Source organism: Sarcophilus harrisii, chromosome 1, assembly GCF_902635505.1.
Source record: "Sarcophilus harrisii chromosome 1, mSarHar1.11, whole genome shotgun sequence".
In the NCBI taxonomy this organism is placed as follows: domain Eukaryota; kingdom Metazoa; phylum Chordata; class Mammalia; order Dasyuromorphia; family Dasyuridae; genus Sarcophilus; species Sarcophilus harrisii.
Genome location: NC_045426.1, coordinates 447,159,567 through 447,180,044, shown reverse-complemented (window position 1 = coordinate 447,180,044; position 20,478 = coordinate 447,159,567). Strand labels below are relative to the sequence as shown.

General features: G+C 34.6%; 1 protein-coding gene across 9 annotated transcripts in view; it reads right to left on the bottom strand.

The window, feature by feature from the left end:
- Positions 1-20,478, bottom strand: part of C1H8orf89 (chromosome 1 C8orf89 homolog) — a 126,829-nt gene that overhangs the window by 33,146 nt on the left and 73,205 nt on the right. For 2 of the 9 annotated variants that reach the window (XM_031946258.1, XM_031946264.1), the window contains exon 10: positions 16,045-17,442. The exons of the other annotated variants lie outside the window; for them this stretch is intronic. In XM_031946258.1, coding sequence (XP_031802118.1) covers positions 17,294-17,442 — 149 coding nt within the window. In that variant the 3' untranslated portion in view covers positions 16,045-17,293. Of the gene's footprint in view, positions 1-16,044; positions 17,443-20,478 lie in introns of those variants that run through there. 9 annotated transcript variants of the gene reach the window in all.

Here is a 20,478-nt window from a genome sequence, read left to right as displayed (position 1 = left end):
CATAGATTGAAGCAATTCTGCAGCCTAGTATCAAGTTAATAGATGTCCTTTCTCAGGTCTGGGGTGAGGTTTTAGGTTTAGTTTGGTTTTATTAATTTGAAAATGAAAAATGAGAAGGGACAAAAGAATGCAGGACTGAGTCTTTCTGTGCCCAGGACAAGTTCCAAGAACTGCCTCCCCAATTTATGGACTAAAACCCTGGGGAAATAATCCTGGGATTTTAACTGCATTTGTAAATCTCAAGCTTTATGGGATACTTCCTCCCCTCCCCTTCCCCCATGTGTAGCCCTTTTTCATAGTAAAGCCAGAATGTTTTTTTTCACAAAGGAAATCAAAGAAAAAGGATTATTATAACTACAGACCAAAAATCTGATCCAAGATGTGGGCCCAGGCCCTAGGGGTTCCCCTCACTTCGGCTAGAGCTCTGTACCCCCTGCCATATTATAGCTGGGGCAGTTCTCTTCTCTTCCCACATCTCCCACTCCAAGTTATTGCTCTTAGAGACAAATTGGGTCAATGACAACTCAAAACGGGACTACAAACTGGAATTACAAGATTGTAATGGCTCCCCTACCCCTCCTTTGCACGCTAAAGACCAAAGCAAGGACGTTACCTTTTACACCAAATACCATTTTCTAGTACCTAACATATACTTAAATATTAAACATCTTATTTTTCATTCTTTCAGCAAACAGAATCTAAACCACCTTTCCAGACCCAGCTCTACCAGTGTGTATCTTTCTTTCACCTAATATATACAAAGTCTATGTATATAACTTCTATCTAACTTTGTCTATATTTAATCGTCTTGGCTGTTTGCTTGCCTACTGTCTGAACTGGAATATAAACTACTGGAAAACAATCATCGTATTTTCCCTGTAGTGTCTACCATTATGCCATATATTCAATGTCCACCATATAAATGCTTCCATGAATTGGCTCTATCCCCTTCTCAAAAATCACCAAGGAAGGAGATACCACAATCTTTCTTGGCAACCTCCTAACTCTTCTAGGCTACTGTAGGAAGAACATTCGTGCTAACCCCATGACAACAGAGACAAAAACAAGCAGCAATTTTCGTGATGGAGACAACACATTCTCCATCACCGTGGTGATTCTCAGTTCCAAGGGCATTTAACTTTCCTGTATCTGCTTTGCAGCACACTAACTATGTGCATGTGTTCTGAGAATAAGAAAAAAAAAGTACTTTTCATGGCAAACACACAATAAAGAACTCAGAAAAGGAAACACAAGGGTAGAGAGACTAAATTTATCAAGTGGTTGTATTTTGCAAAATTTGCCTGTAACTAGGGAATAAATTAACTGCTGGGCATTGGTATCTTTTTTCTAGGAAAGAGGAGGGAGAGTAAAAATAATCAGATCATTTTCATTCTGAGCATTTGTGTATAATCTTCTAAGAGCAAACCAGAGTGCTAGTTAAATTCTAAAAAGAGATGTAGTTTTTAGGGGTGATGGGGGCAACTAGATAGCACAGTGGATAGAGTGCCAAATCTGGAGTCAGGAAGACTCATCCCCATGAGTCCATATCTGGCCTCAGACATTTATTAGCTGTATGACTTAGGGCAAGTTACTTAACCCTGTTTGCCTCAGTTTCCTCATCTGTAAAATGAACTGGAGAAGGAAATGGCAAACCACTCCAATGTCTTGGCCAAAAAAAACCTAAATGAGATCATGAAGAATCAGACACAAATGAAAAATGACTGAACCCCAACAGTCTTTTTTCCTTCTGAGCCAAATATTTAGTCTTTATTAGATCATCTAGAAAAATGGGAGCTGTCTGAGCTGCACAAACTACTAGTTAAGGAATCCCTGCTAAAGCCTTTCTAATGTAACTCATGCAAGTAGGGTGCGGTGACATGATTGATTTACTCAATCAACTCCACCCTTACGCTAAAATACAGTTCCATCTTCAAACCCAAACATTAGCAAAGATCACAAGGAGGACTTGGGCTGAATCCCTTCTAGGTTTTTTAGATAGAAAGGAAGGGCTCATTAAAGTATATAGGTGTAATCCTCTGACTCTGCAGCCTCTGCAACAATTAGAATTCTTTTAATGGTTCAGATAAGTCTAGCCACACAAGAGAATGGTCTGTGATTTTCTCTGTTATCAAGAACCTACAGACTGCCTTTCATCTTACTAAAATTATACCCTTTCTGCAGTGAGTGGAGGAGAAAAAAAAGTCAGGAATTGGTAATTGTACCTCACTCTACCAGTCTCTAAAGAAGAGAGGAAAGTATCAGGGACCTGATTCCAGTCATTCTCAGTTTATAATATCACATATTCTGCTGTTTTTAATAAGGTCTGCTGAGATCTCAACACACGTAATATTTATATTTTCTGAAGCCATAGACTGACACCACAGAGTTTTAGCTCGTTCCTTGAAAGCTGCGAGCCAGACAATGCTTTGATTTCTCACCCTCTCTTGTTCTCTGAAAGCTTCTTGCCCAATCACTAACTTGCTATATGGATAGAATTTCTAAATTACATCTACTTTGGATAGTCAGGTAATTATAGAGTCAAGCCATAGCCTTTTACCAAGTTGCCAAATGTTCTTAAACATTCTGAAGGTAAGGATGAATCTTGAGACCACAAGGCCTAATGGAAAGTTGGGCAACTCTGTGCTGCAGTCTTGCGGGAGCAAGGCAAGATAGCATCCCTAAGGTCTCTGATCCTCCTTGAAACAAAAGATGAACAACAGCATTAAATCTTTTTGCTTCCCAAAGGAAAGAACTAGAAATAAATGATACAAGTTGCAATAAAACAAATATAGTCTTGATGTAAGGAGGAGTTTCCTAATATTTAGAGCCATTTATAACTGAAATGAAATTCCTTGGAAGGCAATGGGTGCTGACTCACTGAAGGCTTTCAAGAAAAGGCTGGTTCACAATTTGTTGAATTACTGATAAGAGGTATAACATATAAAATGGCACACTTGGAGTCAGAAAGACCCATGTTCAAATTCCACCTTATTCATTAACTATGTGAGTGACCCTGGGCAAATAAATATCTCAATTTTCTCAACTGTCAAGGAAAATAATCGTACTAATACTTCATGATATTGTGAGGATCAAATAGAGATAATATATGTAAAGCACTTTGCAAATCCTAAAGTGTCACATAAATGTTATTAATGTTGCTATGGTAGAGAAGAGGATTTCTGATTTCCCTGCAAAGTATAAATTCTGATACAAATATGTATAAATAAATATATGTTCTAATATATATGGTATCCTGACTGAAATCATACAAATAGTAAGGTGTATGTGTACCCAAGAGGTATTTAAGAAATTCATTAAGAGACTATCAATCAACATACAACTATTAAGTGCCTCTTGTGTGCCAAATATGGCACAAGAAACATAAAAATAATGAAATAATTCTTACTTTTAAGAAATTTACAATCTTTCTTATAAAGGAATTTTTTTTTAAGTAACTTACTAAAGCATTAAACAGAAATAGTTTATATAGGCTTGCTTCCTTCCAATTTTAGATCAGTCTGGTTAACAGTAAAACAAAAAGAAGATTGTTGAGGGGGGGACATTGTTCCCCAACATGCTTAATCTTACTTTCCTCTGTCTTTCTCCATCTCTACCCTCTCCTATATCCCTTCCTCCCTCTTCTCTTTTACTCTCTTTTTCTCTCTCTCTGTCCTTTGTTCTTTCTATTTTCCTCTCTCCTTTCCCCCTTTTTTCTCTCTATATATGTATGTGTGTATAATCAAACAGATGTATGTATTAGCAAGTAAAACTGCATACCTGTTTCACCCTGGCATTTAAAAATAGCCTATTTTTCAATTTGCAAATATGTATACACATATATATGTATACACACATTTTACATATATATATATATATATATATATATATATATATGTAAAATGTGTGTGTATATATAGTACATACATAGAAATTCAAAAAAGACTTTAAGCTTGCAATTCCACTATTGGGTGTACCTATCTTTACTCAACCCCAATGCAATCCTACCCTCCTTCAGATTTCATTGATTTTTTTTTTTTTAACTTTAGGGTTTACATGTATATTTCTATATAGATTAGTGTCCCAAAGTGTCCCAAAATTCATAATTCAATTTTAAGTTTTAATAACTTTATACAGCACAAACACAATAGCTTTACAATATAAATCTACATGTACCCACATGTAATTATATGTGGAAAATACACACATGTACACATGCCTATCCACACACATATACAGTATACAATAATGAATAAAGAATTAGTTGCCAAGTAAAGATGTCCTAGGCTTAAATACCTCCTCTGATACATACTGTCTGTGACTCTGGGCTAGTCAGTGCTCCTGGCAACTACCTGAAACTACTAGCATTTACTAAGTGCCTCCTCTGTGCCAGACACTGTGCTAAGTACTTTATAAATACCTCATTTGATTCTCACAACAATTCTGGGAGGTAGGTGCTATCATTATTCCCATTTTACATTTGAGGAAACTGAGGCAAACAGAAGTTAAGTAACTTGGCATCAAATAGGACCAAACTAGAAGCAAAAAGTGAGAAAATATAGTACGCAATTTAAAAAAAAAAAAACTGAATTCTTAAATGAACTCCAACCTGACACTGAAAATAATAGCAGACATCAACAGATTTAAAATTTCTTAAGGACCTATTACTGCTATAAAACCAATCACCACAATTAGGGTTCTAGTAAAGCCTTGTGATTATTTATATCAGCTCTTTCCAAGTAGAAAATTAGAGCATCTGAAGGCAACAATGGTTTAGAAAAATAAACCATATTATCAAGAAGGATGGCAGAAAATGATCTCATAAAATAGTAAAAATTCACTGAGAAAAATAAGTACTAGATGAACTAGATGAAATGAAATACTGAGAATTCCTAAGACAATTCATCCTGAGTACATTTAAAAATGAAATCAAAAACAGGATAATGGACACAAAAATGAAAAGATCTATGGAGATCTTTGGAGCAAACTCATTTCTCTACTAATGGTAAAGGAGCTGCACGTTTGGACTTGGTTGTCAAAGTAGATGTACTGTATAAGAAGATAGAAATAGAACTGAAAAAATGAATATGGAAATGATGGTCAAACTACACCATGATTACAGAGAAAGTCTATGCTTAAGATTATGAAGGCATTAAGGATAGGAAACAAAAACATCTGAAAAGTGGGAGGATAACAAATGTTTGAGGAAAACCAAACATATTACTATTAAAAAAAAAAAAAAGACAACTAAGAAAATAACAATAATTCCATGCCTATTTTCCTTACACTAATTAAATCAAGGGTCCTATATCAAATACATAATATACTGATGTCAGAGGAAGTACTTAAGTCTTGAGATAATATTTGTAAAGTACTTAGTATGGTGCTTGGCACAAAATAATAAACTCTGTAGAATTGTTAGTTATTATTACTATTATTATTATTATTATTACAAGTTTTACAGTTTACCAAAAAAATTTACATGGAAAAAACATGAATATTAGAAATACTAGAAAATATTTTAAATACCCCCTTGTCCAGCTCCCTCATTTTTCAGATGATGAAATTCCTATCTAGATTTGAAGTTACTCATCCAAAGTAACATAAGCACTTCATAGCCACAGCTGTGATTAGAACTCAGATCTCTGGTTTTCCAGGTTAGCAATAGAAAGCCAAGCAGGGAATAGAATGCAACTTAGTAATAGAGGGCAACATTGTTAATTCAAATATATTTACCCAACCACAGGTAGATAAACATGGGACTTTTTTCTACCCACATTTCACAGAATATTCAGATTTGGCTCACAACACAGAAAACTAAACAAATCAAAATCTTGTTTATCTTCAATAACATAATAAAAGATAACACCATGATCCTAAAAGTTAAGAAATACTTGCTTTTTCCTTTTGTGAACTGACATTATGCATTCATCAGTGGAAAGTCAAAAGAAAGTAACTGTGTCCCTAATTGTGAAATCAGGCATTTTCCTCGTTTAGCTAAAGCTTTTAAAGTAACCTGTCATCACTTTAGTGAGATTACCAATTCCTGCAAGTAATTACTATACTAACCCAGGGCTCCATTCTTTAAACATAAGCATCAATCAGTGTGCAGACTCCAAGCATCCTGAAACTGATAGACATTAAAAAGCAAAAGCTGCTTTCAGAATCACAAATATTTATTTTAAGGTAGGTCTTAATTCAGCCTTCCACAGACACAAGCTTGCTCGCTAAGCCAAGCAACCAGCAGTTGGCATGTTTCTGTGACATAAGCCATTTATTTCATCCTTATTAAAAAATGATTCCGTGCCAAATCACCTGATGAATGAAAGCCAGCTGTTTATAACCGTGGTCAGCCCCTCTCCCTTCTTGTTCACATGCTAGCAACCCAGCTGAAAAACCTAGAATGGTTTCTGTATTGGAATTACTTTGCTGACTATGCGAAATCTGAAGGAAGCCAGCACTTAAACGCTGAAGTATAAATCACATATTAGTGGGCAGTTAGGCCAAAACTGGACTTGGAATCAGGAAGACCCATCTGACCTCATTTAGTAGTTGTGTAATTCTGGGTAAGTCACGTAACTTCATTTTCCTCACCTATAAAATTGTAGCACTTACCTCCCAACGTTATGAGGATCAAATATTTGCAAAACACTTGGCAAACCTTAAAATAGCACATAAATGCTAGCTGATAGTATTATTATTCCTACATAGTATTACATCCCCTTGACTGTAAGAAGATTCTCTGCTATCCACATGAGGGGAAAGAAAAATCAGGTCATGTTCTATTTCTACTTGTTTTTCATTAATAGTTATATTACACTTTAATGTGTACAAAGCACTTTCTTTATAAAAACCCTGAAGGTAGATCTCAGTATTATTTTCATATCTCTGTGTGTGTAAATATGTGTGTATATGTGTGCATGTGTAAATTTGTGTATAGATCTGTACATATACATGTGTATGTATGTGTATGCATGTATATTATTGTGTATATGTATTGTGTACATATGTGTTTGCATATATGTGCATATGTATTCTGTATGTATATGTGTGCATAGGTCTGTACATATATACGTACATATATACATGTGTGTATATATGTGTGCGTTATATATTAGTGTTTGTGTCTGTGTGCATATATGTGTTTGTATATGTGTGCATGTGTGTTCTGCATGCATATATGTGCATGTGTGTATATATTATGTATATATGAATATGGTTATATATCACTGTGCATATGTATGTGTGCATATATGTGTGCATGCATATTGATGGATGTATATGTGTATATATGTGTGTATGTGTGTATAGATCTGCATATATATGTGTATGTATATGTGCATGTATTATATAGTATTGTGTGTATGCATAAGTGCATATGTATGCACATGTGTACATATGTGTATACTGCAGGTATCTGTGTATGTGTACATGTCTATGCATATATATGTATTATGTGTCTACATGAGTATTTGTGTATGAGTATATGTGTGCATATGTGCACATATGTGTACAGGTCTGTGTATATATGTGTGTATGTCAATTTTAGGTGTGTATGTTATATATCATTGTGTATATGTATGTATATATGTGTGCATGTTTGTGCATATGCATGTACAAGCATATTTAGGTGTGTGTGCTTTTGTGTGTATGTGTGTGCATATGTATATCTATATATGTATATATGTGTATAGATCTGAGCATGTATGTGTGTATGAGTTATATACTGTGTGTATGAATATGTGTGTTTGCATATGTGTGCACATATTTTGTACATGTGTATTTATGGAAGTATTACGTGTGTGCATATGTGTGTATGTGTGTACATTATATATTATTATGTATATGTGTGTGCATATGTGCACGAGCATATTCATGTATGTGTGCATTTGTGTGTGCATCTGTGTATGCAGGTGTATTTATGTATGTATATATGTTTATAGATCTGAGCATGTATGTGTGTATGTGTTACATATTGTGTGTATGTATATCTATATATGCACACGTGTGCATATATGTGTGTACATGTGTATTTATGGATGTATTATATTGTGTACATATGTGTGTATATGTGTATATATGTGTATTGTTGTATATCATTGTGTATGTGTATATATATGCATGTATGCATATATGTGCATGTGTGTGTACATATGTGTGTATAGGTCTGGGTATATATGTGTATTCATGCATGTATATGTGTGTATGTATGTGTGTGTATTATATTGGTTGTGTATATGTATATGTATATGTATGTGTGAATATGTATGCCTATATGTGTGCATGTGCATTTATGGATGTATTCTATGTGTACAGGTCTGTGTATATATGTTTGTGTGTATATATCATGTGTGCACATGTGCTATATCAGTGTGTATATCTATGTATTATATGTGTGCGTATATGTGTGCGTGTGTGTACATTTGTATGTGTGTATGTGTATAGGTCTTTGTGTATATGTATATGTATATATTATGTGTGTATGTGTGTGCATTTGTTATATATTGTGTGTATGTATGTATATGCATGTGTGCATATATGTGTTCATGTGTATTAATAGATTATTGTGTACACATGTGTGCAGAGGTTTGTGTATGTATGTGTGCATGTGTATAGTATATGTACACATGTGTGCAGAGGTTTGTGTATGTATGTGTGCATGTGTATAGTATATGTACACATGTGTGCTATATATTGTGTATATGTATATGCATTGTGCCTATCTATGTGTGTACATGCATATTTATGGATGTATATGTGTGTATAGGTCTGTGTGTATGTATTTGCATATGTATGTGTGGGCATGTTTGTATATATTGTGTGCATATGTGTGTGCTATATATTATTGTGTATATGTATATGCATGTATACATATGTGTGCATGTTATATATGAGTGCATTTATATACATATGTGTGAACATATGTATGTAGGTCTGTATATATGTGTGTATGTGTATGTGTTATATATGATTGTGTATATGCATGCATATTGTGCATATGTGTGTATACAGGTATGTGTGTGTGTGTGCATGTGTATATAGGCCTGTGTATATGTGTGTATGCATGTATATATTATGTGTGTATATAAATATAGAGATCTATAGAGATCTATAGAAATATAGTGTATATGTATGTATATGCATGTGTGAATATGTGTGCATGTGTGTACATGCATGCTTATCGATGTATATGTGTGTACCTGTGTCTGTGTGTATAAGTCTGTGTATATGTGTATGTAGGTATATATTATGTGTGTATATGTGTGTGCATATTTGTGCATGTGTATATAGGCCTGTGTATATATGTGCATGCATGCATATATTGTGTGTATATAAATATAGATCTCTATAGAGCTCTATAGAAATATAGTGTATATGTATTTATATGCATGTGTGAATATGTGTGCATATATGTGTACATGCATGCTTATCGATGTATATATGTACATGTATATATTATGCATGTGTGTGTATATATATAGTGTGTGTGTGTATATATATGTGTGTATATGCATGTGTAAATAAGTCTGTGTATATGTGTATGTAGGTATATATTATGTATGTATATAAAGATATCTAGTATATATGTATATGCATGTGTGAATATGTGTGCATATATGTGTACATGCATGCTTATCGATGTATATGTGTACATGTATATATTATGCATGTGTATATAGATATAGATATCTATAGAGATATATAGTGTGTATATATATATATGTATATGCATGTGTGAATAGGTCTGTGTATATGTGTATGTAGGTATATATTATGTGTGTATGTATATGTATATTATATATTATTGTGTATATGCAGGCATGTGTGCATGTGTATTTGTGTGTATATGTGTGCATATGAGTATATGTGTGTATAGGCCTATGTATATATGTGTGCATGTTATATATTATTGTTTGTGTGCATGTATATGCATGTACAGAGATGTGTTCATGTATATCTTCATGTGTACAGTTTATATGCATGCATGGGTATATATCTGTAATGACATGCATATTGTGACTGTGTTATGTATGTGTGCATGTATACTTGTGCATATGTGTGCATTGTATATGTGAGTATATATGTGTGTATATGTGCATTGTGTATATATGGGTACATTTATATGTTTATATGTATGTGTATATGTATATATATGTATGTTTATAGTTGTGTATATGTGAGTATACATATGAATGTGTGTATATATTATATGCATACGTGGATATATATACTTGTATATGTATATATATGTGTGTGTATATGTGTATGTGTACATGTTTGTATAACTGCACTGTATATGTTTACATGTATCATGTGTGCATTATTGTGTATATTGTGTGTGCATATGCATGTACACATGAGCATGTGTGAACATATATTGTGTTTATGTGTGTGTATGTGTTGTGTGTATATGTTTGTGTGTCTGTGTTTGTATATATATGTGTATGTATTGTGTTTTGTGTATGTGTATATAATGTGTGTATGTATTGTATGTATATATGACATATCTAGATTTTCTCCAATCTTCCCCAATCCCTCCAATCCAATTTTCTTTGGTAACTGACCAAAGCCTCCAATTATAATAGGCATTACTATGAAGAAAATTATTACGAAGGCATGGGCTGTAACGATTACATTGTAGATTTGATCATCGCCGATTAGAGTTCCAGGTTGGCCAACCTCTGCTCGGATAAGGAGACTTAGAGCTGTGCCATGACTTTATTTCTAACTCAACATGTTCAAAACAGAACTTATCTCAATAAAGAATTCCCATTCCTATGTAAATGGCACCATCATTCTTCCAATCATCTAAATTCAAAAACGTGGAGTTTTTTTTTACTCCTTATTCTCCCTTATCCTCCATAGGCAAACATACCTATCTTTGAATTCCTTAGGAAATGTACCCAGTAAGGGAATCTCTGAGTCAAAAGATGATATAACAATTTTAGTCACTTTCTAGGCATAATTCCAAGTTTCTTTCCAGAATGTTTGTACCAATTAAATTATAGCTCTACCAAGTATGTGAGTATGCTTGCCTTCCTGTAACCTGACCAAAAATATTTCCATTTTTTATCTTTGCCAGTTTGCTAGGTGTGAGGTAAAATATGAAATTTTTCTTGATTTTTATTACTCTTATTACTAATAATTTTAATGATCATATGGTTGTTAGTAGTTTGAAATTCTTTTGAGAACTGTTCATATTCATTGATTCATTGTTACTTCAAATGAATTTTTGCATTTATTTTCTCCAACTCTACAAAGTATACCTTTCATAGTGTGAACAGTATAGAACTACACCTGTAAAAATAATTTAGGTTGTTTTGTCATTTTAATTAAATTGGTGGTATCTAACATTGTACAATGACTCAAGTACATATTATTTCTTTCCAATACAATCTAAATTCCCTGAAGGCATTTGTGAAACTTTAATGAAATTCAGTCACAAGGTTGAAAATTACAATTTTGTAATCACTTGTTTGATCCAAAGGATATAAACATTTGACTGTCTTTTCCCTAGTAGGCTTGATTTACCTACTAGGGATAATACCTACCTTCACATCCTTTTTATCGATAGATCGTTTTTCTTCATTGAATTAATTACATACTTTATCCCAAATTTCCATTGAACCATTACAGATTCAACAAAACCTTGGATGTTCTCCTTAGTTCAGTATCATCAATTCAATGTTAGTTAGGAAGGCCTTTTCTGATTACAGAGCCTTCTTGGGCTAATTAATTCAGATTAACTAAACTGTGTTCACCAAATAATTGCTTAAAATTTTATCCCACTGTGCCACTGCAAAGAAGATGCAAGTCTTTGCAGCTGTGTGTGCGTGTATAACTGTAATTCATGGGCAAGCTATAGACCCTCTTTTAAATTTATGAAATCAAGAAGCTAAGATATTTTTGAATAATTTTTTCATCAGCAAAAATTTGCCTTATCTCTTTATCCCATTGCTCTTCCCCAACTCAGAACATGGATAGTATTCCATCACATTTATCATAATTTCTCAATTTATAGATACTCTATTTTCCCATTTCTTCTCACTTCAAAAAGCTATGAATATTTTTGTCATTAGTTTGTGTTTTATTTAGAATACTTCCTTTTTTTCTACTTTCCCTCATTTTCCCCTCCCTTTCCCCCTTATATTTCTCTGTTAAATGAAAAGCATTTCTGAATTCTTTCTCTGTCTTTGTCTCTCTCTGTGTACTCTTTCTTTTGACTAATTCAAATAAAACATGGGTCTTTTTCCCTTGAGCATTATGCTTTCTTTTGCTGGATAAGTTATTCTTAGCCATTAGCCTATATATCTCTAGCTTTCTTTAAAGTTACTTCCAAGTAACTATGTTCAAAAAAGTTATCAAACTGTGCATACCCTTTGATCCAGCAGTGTTTCTACTGGGCTTATACCCCAAAGAGATCTTAAAGGAGGGAAAGAGACCTATACGTGCAAGAATGTTTGTGGCAGGTCTCTTTGTAGTGGCCGGAAACTGGAAACTGAGTAGATGCCCATCAATTGGAGAATGGCTGATTAAATTGTGGTATATGAATGTTATGGAATATTATTATTCGGTAAGAAATGACCAGCAGGATGATTTCAGAAAGGCCTGGAGAGACTTACACGAACTGATGCTGAGTGAAATGAGCAGGACCAGGAGATCATTATATACTTCAACAACAATACTATATAATGATCAATTCTGATGGACATGGCCATCTCCAGCAATGAGATGAAATCAATTCCAATAGAGCAGTAATGAACTGAACCAGCTACACCCAGCAAAAGAACTCTGGGAGATGACTATGAACCATTTCATAGAATTCCCAATCCCTATATTTTTGTCTGCCTGCATTTTTGATTTCCTTTCCAGGCTAATAGTACACTATTTCAAAGTCTGATTAAATAAAAAAAAAATTTTTTAAAAGAAAGTTATTTCCAAGTTCTCCCTTAATAGTGGGAGCTACTCAATCATGTATGATTCTGAGTGTGACTTCTCAGTATTTGAATTCTTTTTATTTACAGCATTTTTCTTTGACCTGGAAACTTTGAATTTTGGCTATGATGTTCCTGGAAGTTTTCATTTAGGGATTTCTTTCAGGAGATGACTTGTGAAACCTTACTAGTCCACCTTATCCTCTGGATCCAAGAGATATGAGCAATTTTTATTGACTTCTTGAAATAGGACTATGCAGACTTTTTTTTTAATCATCATGATGACAGATGGTCAAATGATTCTTACATTTTTTTTTTCTTGATCTGTTTTCCAGGTCAGTTACTTTCGTTATAAGATCACTTATATTTTCTTCTATTTTTTCCAGTCTTTTGATTTTAATATTTCTTGTTGCCTCATAAACTCATTGGTTTCTATTTGGCCCATTATAATTTTCAAGGGATTTGTTGCTTGAGCAAGGTTTTAAATCTCTTGTTATCAAACTGTTAATTCCTTCTTCTATGGCTCCAATTTCTCATGTTATTTTTTTAAGTGCTCTCATTTCATTTGTCAAAAATTTTATAGCTCTTTTCAAACTCTTTGCTTCATTTCTTTGAGAATTCTAGTTGAATTTGTGCTCAGTCTGGTTTTTTCCTTTGAGGCAATACTTATAGGTGTTTTGAAGTCATTCTTGTCTTTGGTCTCCCGTCTTAAACTTCTCCTCCACCATAATAGCTTTTAATGGTGGGATTCTTTTTGTTTGCATATTCATCTGGCTTCCTTCTCCTTCCCAGCTCTGCAAGTTCCTGACTTAGAGTAAGAGTCCCTATAAGTTAACTGGAAAACCCTCTTGGTTCAGAGAGGTAGAACTGTAGGCTCCTCTTTCATCTGGGATTCTTGCTTGATTAATCCTTTGCTGACCGGGCTAGATATTGGAAATGAGATCTTGCTCTGTGCCTGGAATCTGAGCCACACTGCTGCTGCTGCTGGCTTCTGAACATCCTCCTTTCCTAGTACACTGTCCAAGACCTCCTTACCTGGAAACACCATGGTTCCAGCCCCTTTTTCAGTGTACTCTGGGTCTGTGATCCAGAACAGGATAATGGATAACAGAGCTGTCAATTGTCACCTGTCCCTCTCACAATGCTCTAAAACGGCTCTGGTGAAGTGCTAGTGTGGGTCTGAAACTTCATTTTGCCCTGGTGCAAAGCCTTTTCCTGGGTGCTGGAGTGCTCTGCAACATACTCCTAGCCTGGCCCTATCCTTGATGTCCACAGTCCAGTCTCTCTAGGCTGCACTGCCCTGGAGAAATGACTCATTGGGATTTTTCCTAGTGAGATTTGGTGTAGTGCACTTTCTAAATGTGCTTACAGGAGTTTGCGGAGGAGAGTAAGTTAGCTATACTGGTTCCTAACCACTCTTGTCATTTTGGTTCCCAACTAAAATCAAAATTGCAATTTTTTTCTAATTGCTTTCTCCATCAATAACATGATTGTTGCATATAAAAAATGAGTATTGATTTGAAGTCTGAAGATCTGGGGGTTGACTGGCATGCTGTAAGACTGGATAGTTCATTCCATTTCTCTAGGCTTCAGCTTCCTCATTTATAAATGAAGAATTCAGACTACATGCTTTTTAAGGTCCCTTCCAATTCCAACCATAATAGAAGAATGCATAGAAATGGTTAGGAGATGGATAAGGAATTAGTTATCATTCACAATTCTAATGTATTTAATGCAAATACATAGTAAAAGGTGAAAAAGTCAAAGGTAGTGAAATGTAAAATAAACATTCCACACTTCAGGAAGGGTTTGAGGCTTGAATAGCTCAACTGCATATTAAGAAGCCAATAAAGATGATGAATTTCTCTCTCAAATTGTATTCCTTCGCCTGTCCCTAGTCACTTATCTGCATAAGACCCCAGGAAGAGTCTAAGAAGTGTAGTCACCATAGAGGAGGGTGGATTATCTTTACTAAGGGAACTTGCTCTGAACCTAAAATGACTGCTCTCCAGGAGAGGTTAGATTACTCCTGCCTCCTCCATGAAGGTAAATAAAACTCAAGAGTTAACACTCTCAGAGAGTCAGAGGCTTCTGCCAGTCTCAACAGCGTGAGTAAACGGCAGCAATGTAACATTCCTACTGGACACTGTAATACTGACCAGCTGAACCAGAGCTGAAAATGGGGAATGACTATAGCTCCCCATCAAACAATGAGCCCCAAGAATTTCAAAGGATTAACGTGTCCAGCAAAGAAACCAAGCTGAGAAGAGCCTGGCAGTCTGACAGCGGCTGTGCCCACAAGTCAAGCAACCAGTTCAGTCCAACTGACCGGTGATTAAGGAGACACCCTGCTCGAATACACTTAATAACAGTAGACTGAGATACAGACTAGAGCAAAATCACTTTATTCACAGTGATATGTATGGCTGTCAACAAAGTGGGTGCATAGCACCTCAGTGAGGGCTGACAGAATTTTAAATCTAGGTGCCTTCCTCTTGATTGTCCCAACAAAACATCATTTGAACTTCCCCTGACAAAAGTGGGCAATCCCAACTAGTAAACATTTTAATGAAATTCCTTCAGTTGTGGAGTGATGTCTTGCCTTGGCCATAAGTGTTTCTTAGGTGTGTGCTGCAATCACTGTACTCATGCCCACTTTTCACCCCATGTACTTACTGTGTACTTGTAGAAGAATGTTCCCTTGGTTTGGAGGGGTTGGTTTGCTTTGAACTTATTCAGTTCAATAAGCATTTATTAAATGTCTATTATGTGCTAAGTGCTAGATATACAAAAAAAAAAAGACAGTCCCTGCACTGAAGGAATTTACAATCTATGGGGGAGAAGTAAAGATGGTGGAATTGAATCCAAGTATATATCTGGTAGGAAAGGATTGGAGTGGAAACTTTGGAAGGAGTTTTTTGCTACACTCAAATCTGAAGGCCAGAGGCTACTTACTACCAGTTCTGATGAAGCATGAACACTAAAGCTTAATTTTTTATTATACTTCACAAAGCATTTAGGGACTAGATTTTTTTTTCCTATTATATTTATTCCATAATTTTTTTCAAAAAGCTGAAAAAGCTTTTTGAAAAAGCTTTTCAAAAACTCTATTTTTCTGGAAAGCTCTTTTGTCTCATATAGTTTCATTTTTAATTTATTGAAATATAGCTCTGAAAAACCAGGCTTTGTTGAGAAGTCCATTGTGACTCAAATGGAGCTACCTGTTGTAGTCACAACTTTAAATCCAAATCACTCAAGTTTTCGTTGACTGGCCAACAATAGATCCCAGCCCCAGCTTCACTTGCTCTCTATTTGAGTTTTGATGGCTCAGGGTGAGTGCAGATGGCAATTGTTTTCTGTTCTGGCCAGAAACTCTAAAGGTTTTCTTTCCCCTCCCCAGGTTGATTCTTTGGGGAAGGAAAATTAAGCCATCTTTTGTCTCAATTCTAACCTTTAGTCACTGAATGAGTGTTGCCTCAGACAAACTGAGACTTGGGAAAGACCTTAGCTTAAAAAGGCCAAGGTCTGTCACACTGTAGTGTGGCTATTACCAGTCATCTTGATCTATATATCACCACTGGATTCAGATGACTCTGGAAGAAAGTGAAGTTGGTAACTTTGCATAACTTTGCCTCATTTATCCAATTCAAGAGACTCTCCTGATATCATTGGTCCCCTTTTAAAACAAAGGATAAACAACAACTGAACAAAGCCGAAAAAGGGGAAAGACTGTAGCTTATGCAGTTTCAAAGCTTATGCAATTTCTAGGGTGGCAAGTACTGTTTTTGCTGTGATATCTGAGTAAATCCCTTTCTGACTTTGCTAACCCATTATTAGGAGAAAGCGCACACATTGGGGTTCATGAGGTAATGTTAAAAGGAGAGCCTCCCATAGGATTATAGAAGCAGCTCCACCTCTGGGAATCCAATCTGCTAATGCCAGTATGAGATGGAAGAGTGAACCTGATGGAGGTGCATTACATGTGGCCAAAGGATAATTTCCCTTAGAAAACCATATACTAAATATAATGCTTATGAATACATCTATACTAATAGTTCATTTATAGAAATTACTGATAGCAAATAAAGTATAGTGAATGTTTATCATAAGATACACGGATTTCCTACTATATATCTATCTTCCCATGAGACATAAATTTAAATGTCTTCTTATAGAGTTCACAAAATATTTCACATACTGTTCAGTATATAAACATATAAAATATTTATTAGCTATTTACACTTCCATTTTTAGGTAAATCAGTGAACATCATATTACACATGCCTGCAAAAAAAATCCCCCCCCCCACATACATATATCAGATACCAGTGTAGAAACAATATCACTCCAAACAGTATTCGTCAGCAGTCTGACAGCTCTCGTTTCTTGACTTTTTTAAGTTTTTTGCCTGTTTCCTGACGAATAGTATCATATTCTAATATGGCCAATTCAGAAAGTCTCTGTAAATATTCTGGTGATGCTCCAGTGAGAGGACTTCTAAAACTAAAACCTTAAAAAGAAGACATAATAACTTGAGACTTAAATCAGGCATGTGTGTGTATGTGTATATATATATATATATATATATATATATATATATATATACATTTGACAAATCTAATTAATAAGTGAAATACTTGCTTCACAGCTGAACTTCAACTATGTTTCCACAGAACATTCAAACAGAAATGCTACTACTTACCACCTATCCAATAAGATCAATATAAGGAAATTGTAAGAAAATTTTTAAAAGAAGTTATTAATTCATCATGGTGATTTTGTTATTACACCTTTATTACAAGTGACAAGGAGGAGGGAAGGAATGCAAAGGGATAGAATATAATCAGTATTTTTTTAAAAATGGTAGAATTCCAATAACATAAAATTGTAAGATACATTTATCTTTATGACAATCACTAACTCACTGATAGCTTTTGTTATTTTTCTTCATTCTTGACCCTTTCTGGTCAACTTAGCTGGCTAAAGGAAGAAGTAAAGTGGAACATGTGAAAAAGCCTGATAATTGAAATTATTTTAATCATGCTCCTTCTGTAGAATTTGGACAAATTCAGCCTTAAGATACTTGCTAACTGTGTGACCCTGTTCAAATCAATTAACCTATGTCTTCCTTAGTTTCCTCAGCTATAAAATGAAGATATTAATAGCGTCTATTTCTCATAGTAGTTGTGGGGATAAAATGAAATAATATCATAGTTTTGCAAACCTTAAGGAATTCTATTACTATTATCATCATAATTATTATCATTTGATTTAAAGAGCAACTAGTAGCTAAAGAAGAAATGAAGGAAAGAGGGCAGGTAGGTGATCACGGTGGATAAAGCACTGGTCCTGAACTCAAAAGGAACTGAGTTCAAATCTGACCTCAGACACTTGACATATATTAGAGGTATGATCCTGGGCAAGTCACTTAATGCCAATGATGTTTACATCTTATTTTTTAAAAATTAATGGTAGAAATAAGTGAAAAGCTGGACACAGTCTAACATATATTCTAGATTGTAGGAGATCAGATATCAAAGTATTTAAAGTAAAAAAGATGAGCCAATAATCTACATTTCTACTGTAGAAATTATACCCAAAGAGATAAGAATGACATTTGCAGCCAGAAAAGTGACTAGGACTGCAAATATCACTGGCATAAAGAATATCTAGACAGATAACAAACTCTATTAAAGAAGATAAACACCTGTTGTACAATTTATAGCTTTAGAGATTTGTCTAAAGCACTGCTGTGTAAAATGCCTTGTCAGGTTTGTACAGGAGAGAATATGTCAGGGGCAAGACTTGAATCCAGGTCTTTCTGATTCTGAGGTCAGCTTTCCAAGCATCCCAACAAAGCTGCCTCTTGTGTTTGAGGGTGCTGCAAATGATTACAAAGGAAAAGCAAAAGAAAAGAGGTGGCAGTATAAGGAGACTATAAACAGGGAACTCAGTCTCACACAATTTTTCAAAGAAATTTATTGAAGATGAAAGAAAGGGCAAGTGAATGAGGATGAATACAAAGTAGTATTACACTCTTATGGGAATAGTGTCTTGAGATTTAAAGCTGAGAAGAGCTAAAGCTGTCAAGTAATACTAAAGAAAATAGGATTTTGTTAGCTATTCAGGAGCAGGAGGTGGGTCAAAGAAGGGGCAAGGAAGATTGAATAAACAAGATGAAGATGATAAATGATGATGATAAGGCTGAAATACCCAACTTTTGTCTTGCTTCTCTTTTCTTTGTCAATACTACTATTAGTCACTTTTTACATTATCTCATTTGAATCTGAAAATAAGGAAGGTACTGCAGCTATTAAGTGTCAGAGAATTTGTACTAAGATTTAAATGTTAATAGCTATACAACTAAGGATAAGTCACACACAAATTTCATTTTCCTCCTATTTAAATTGAGATAATTAATATCTGTAAATCTAGAACACCTAGATAGCACAGTAGACAGAGTGCTGAGCCTGGAGTTAGGAAGATTCATCTTCATGAGTTCAAATCTAGGTACATATACTTATTAGCTTTGTGAGTCTGAGCAAGCCACTTAACCCTGTTTGCTTTAGTTTCCTCATTTGTAAAATGAGTTAGAGAAGAAAATGGCAAACTACTCTAGTCTCTGCCAAGAAAACCCCAAATGGGTTCACAAAGAATTGGACATAATTGAAAAATGTCTGAACAACAATTCTTAACTCCAAATCCAGTACTTGAAGAATGACCTTGGAACTAGGAAGAACAAAAACTATAAACAAATACGTGAAAGTGCAATACATGAAGAGATGGTAACAGAATTTGATTAGCCCTTGATGAGTTTAGCTTACTAAGCACAGGCACATTACAACCTAGAGCAGAGGTGTCAAACACAAATTCCTGAGTGCAAACTGAACCAGATGAAAATGTAAATAGGAAAATTTAACAAAAATAAAAAAATACAATAAAACATAGATAATATTATATATGAAAACTACGTCAATATGTGCCCTATGGTATCTTTATGCATGGTTTAGTAGCCTGTTTCTATTTAAACTTGATATCTTGGCAAAGGACTGGCAAATGTGACCATTAGTCTATTCTTTTAAGTTTTTAAGTGATGAATTGGCCCCAATGCTATATAAATTATTTGATAAAATAGGGAATGAAGGAGTCCTACCAAATTCCTTCTATGACACAGACATGGTACTGATACCTAAACCAGGTAGGCAAAAACAGAGAAAGAAAATTATAGACCAATCTCCCTAATGAATATTGATGCTAAAATCTTAAATAAGATATTAGCAAAAAGACTACAGAAAATCATCTCCAAGATAATACACTATGATCAAGCAGGATTTATACCAGGAATGCAGGGCTGGTTCAATATTAGGAAAATTATCAATATAATTGGCCATGTTAATAACCAAATTAACAAAAACCATATGATCATCTCAATAGATGCAGAAAAAGCATTTGATAAAATCCAACATCCATTCCTATTAAAAACACTTGAGAGTATAGGAATAAATGGACTTTTCCTTAAAATAATCAGCAGCATCTATTTAAAACC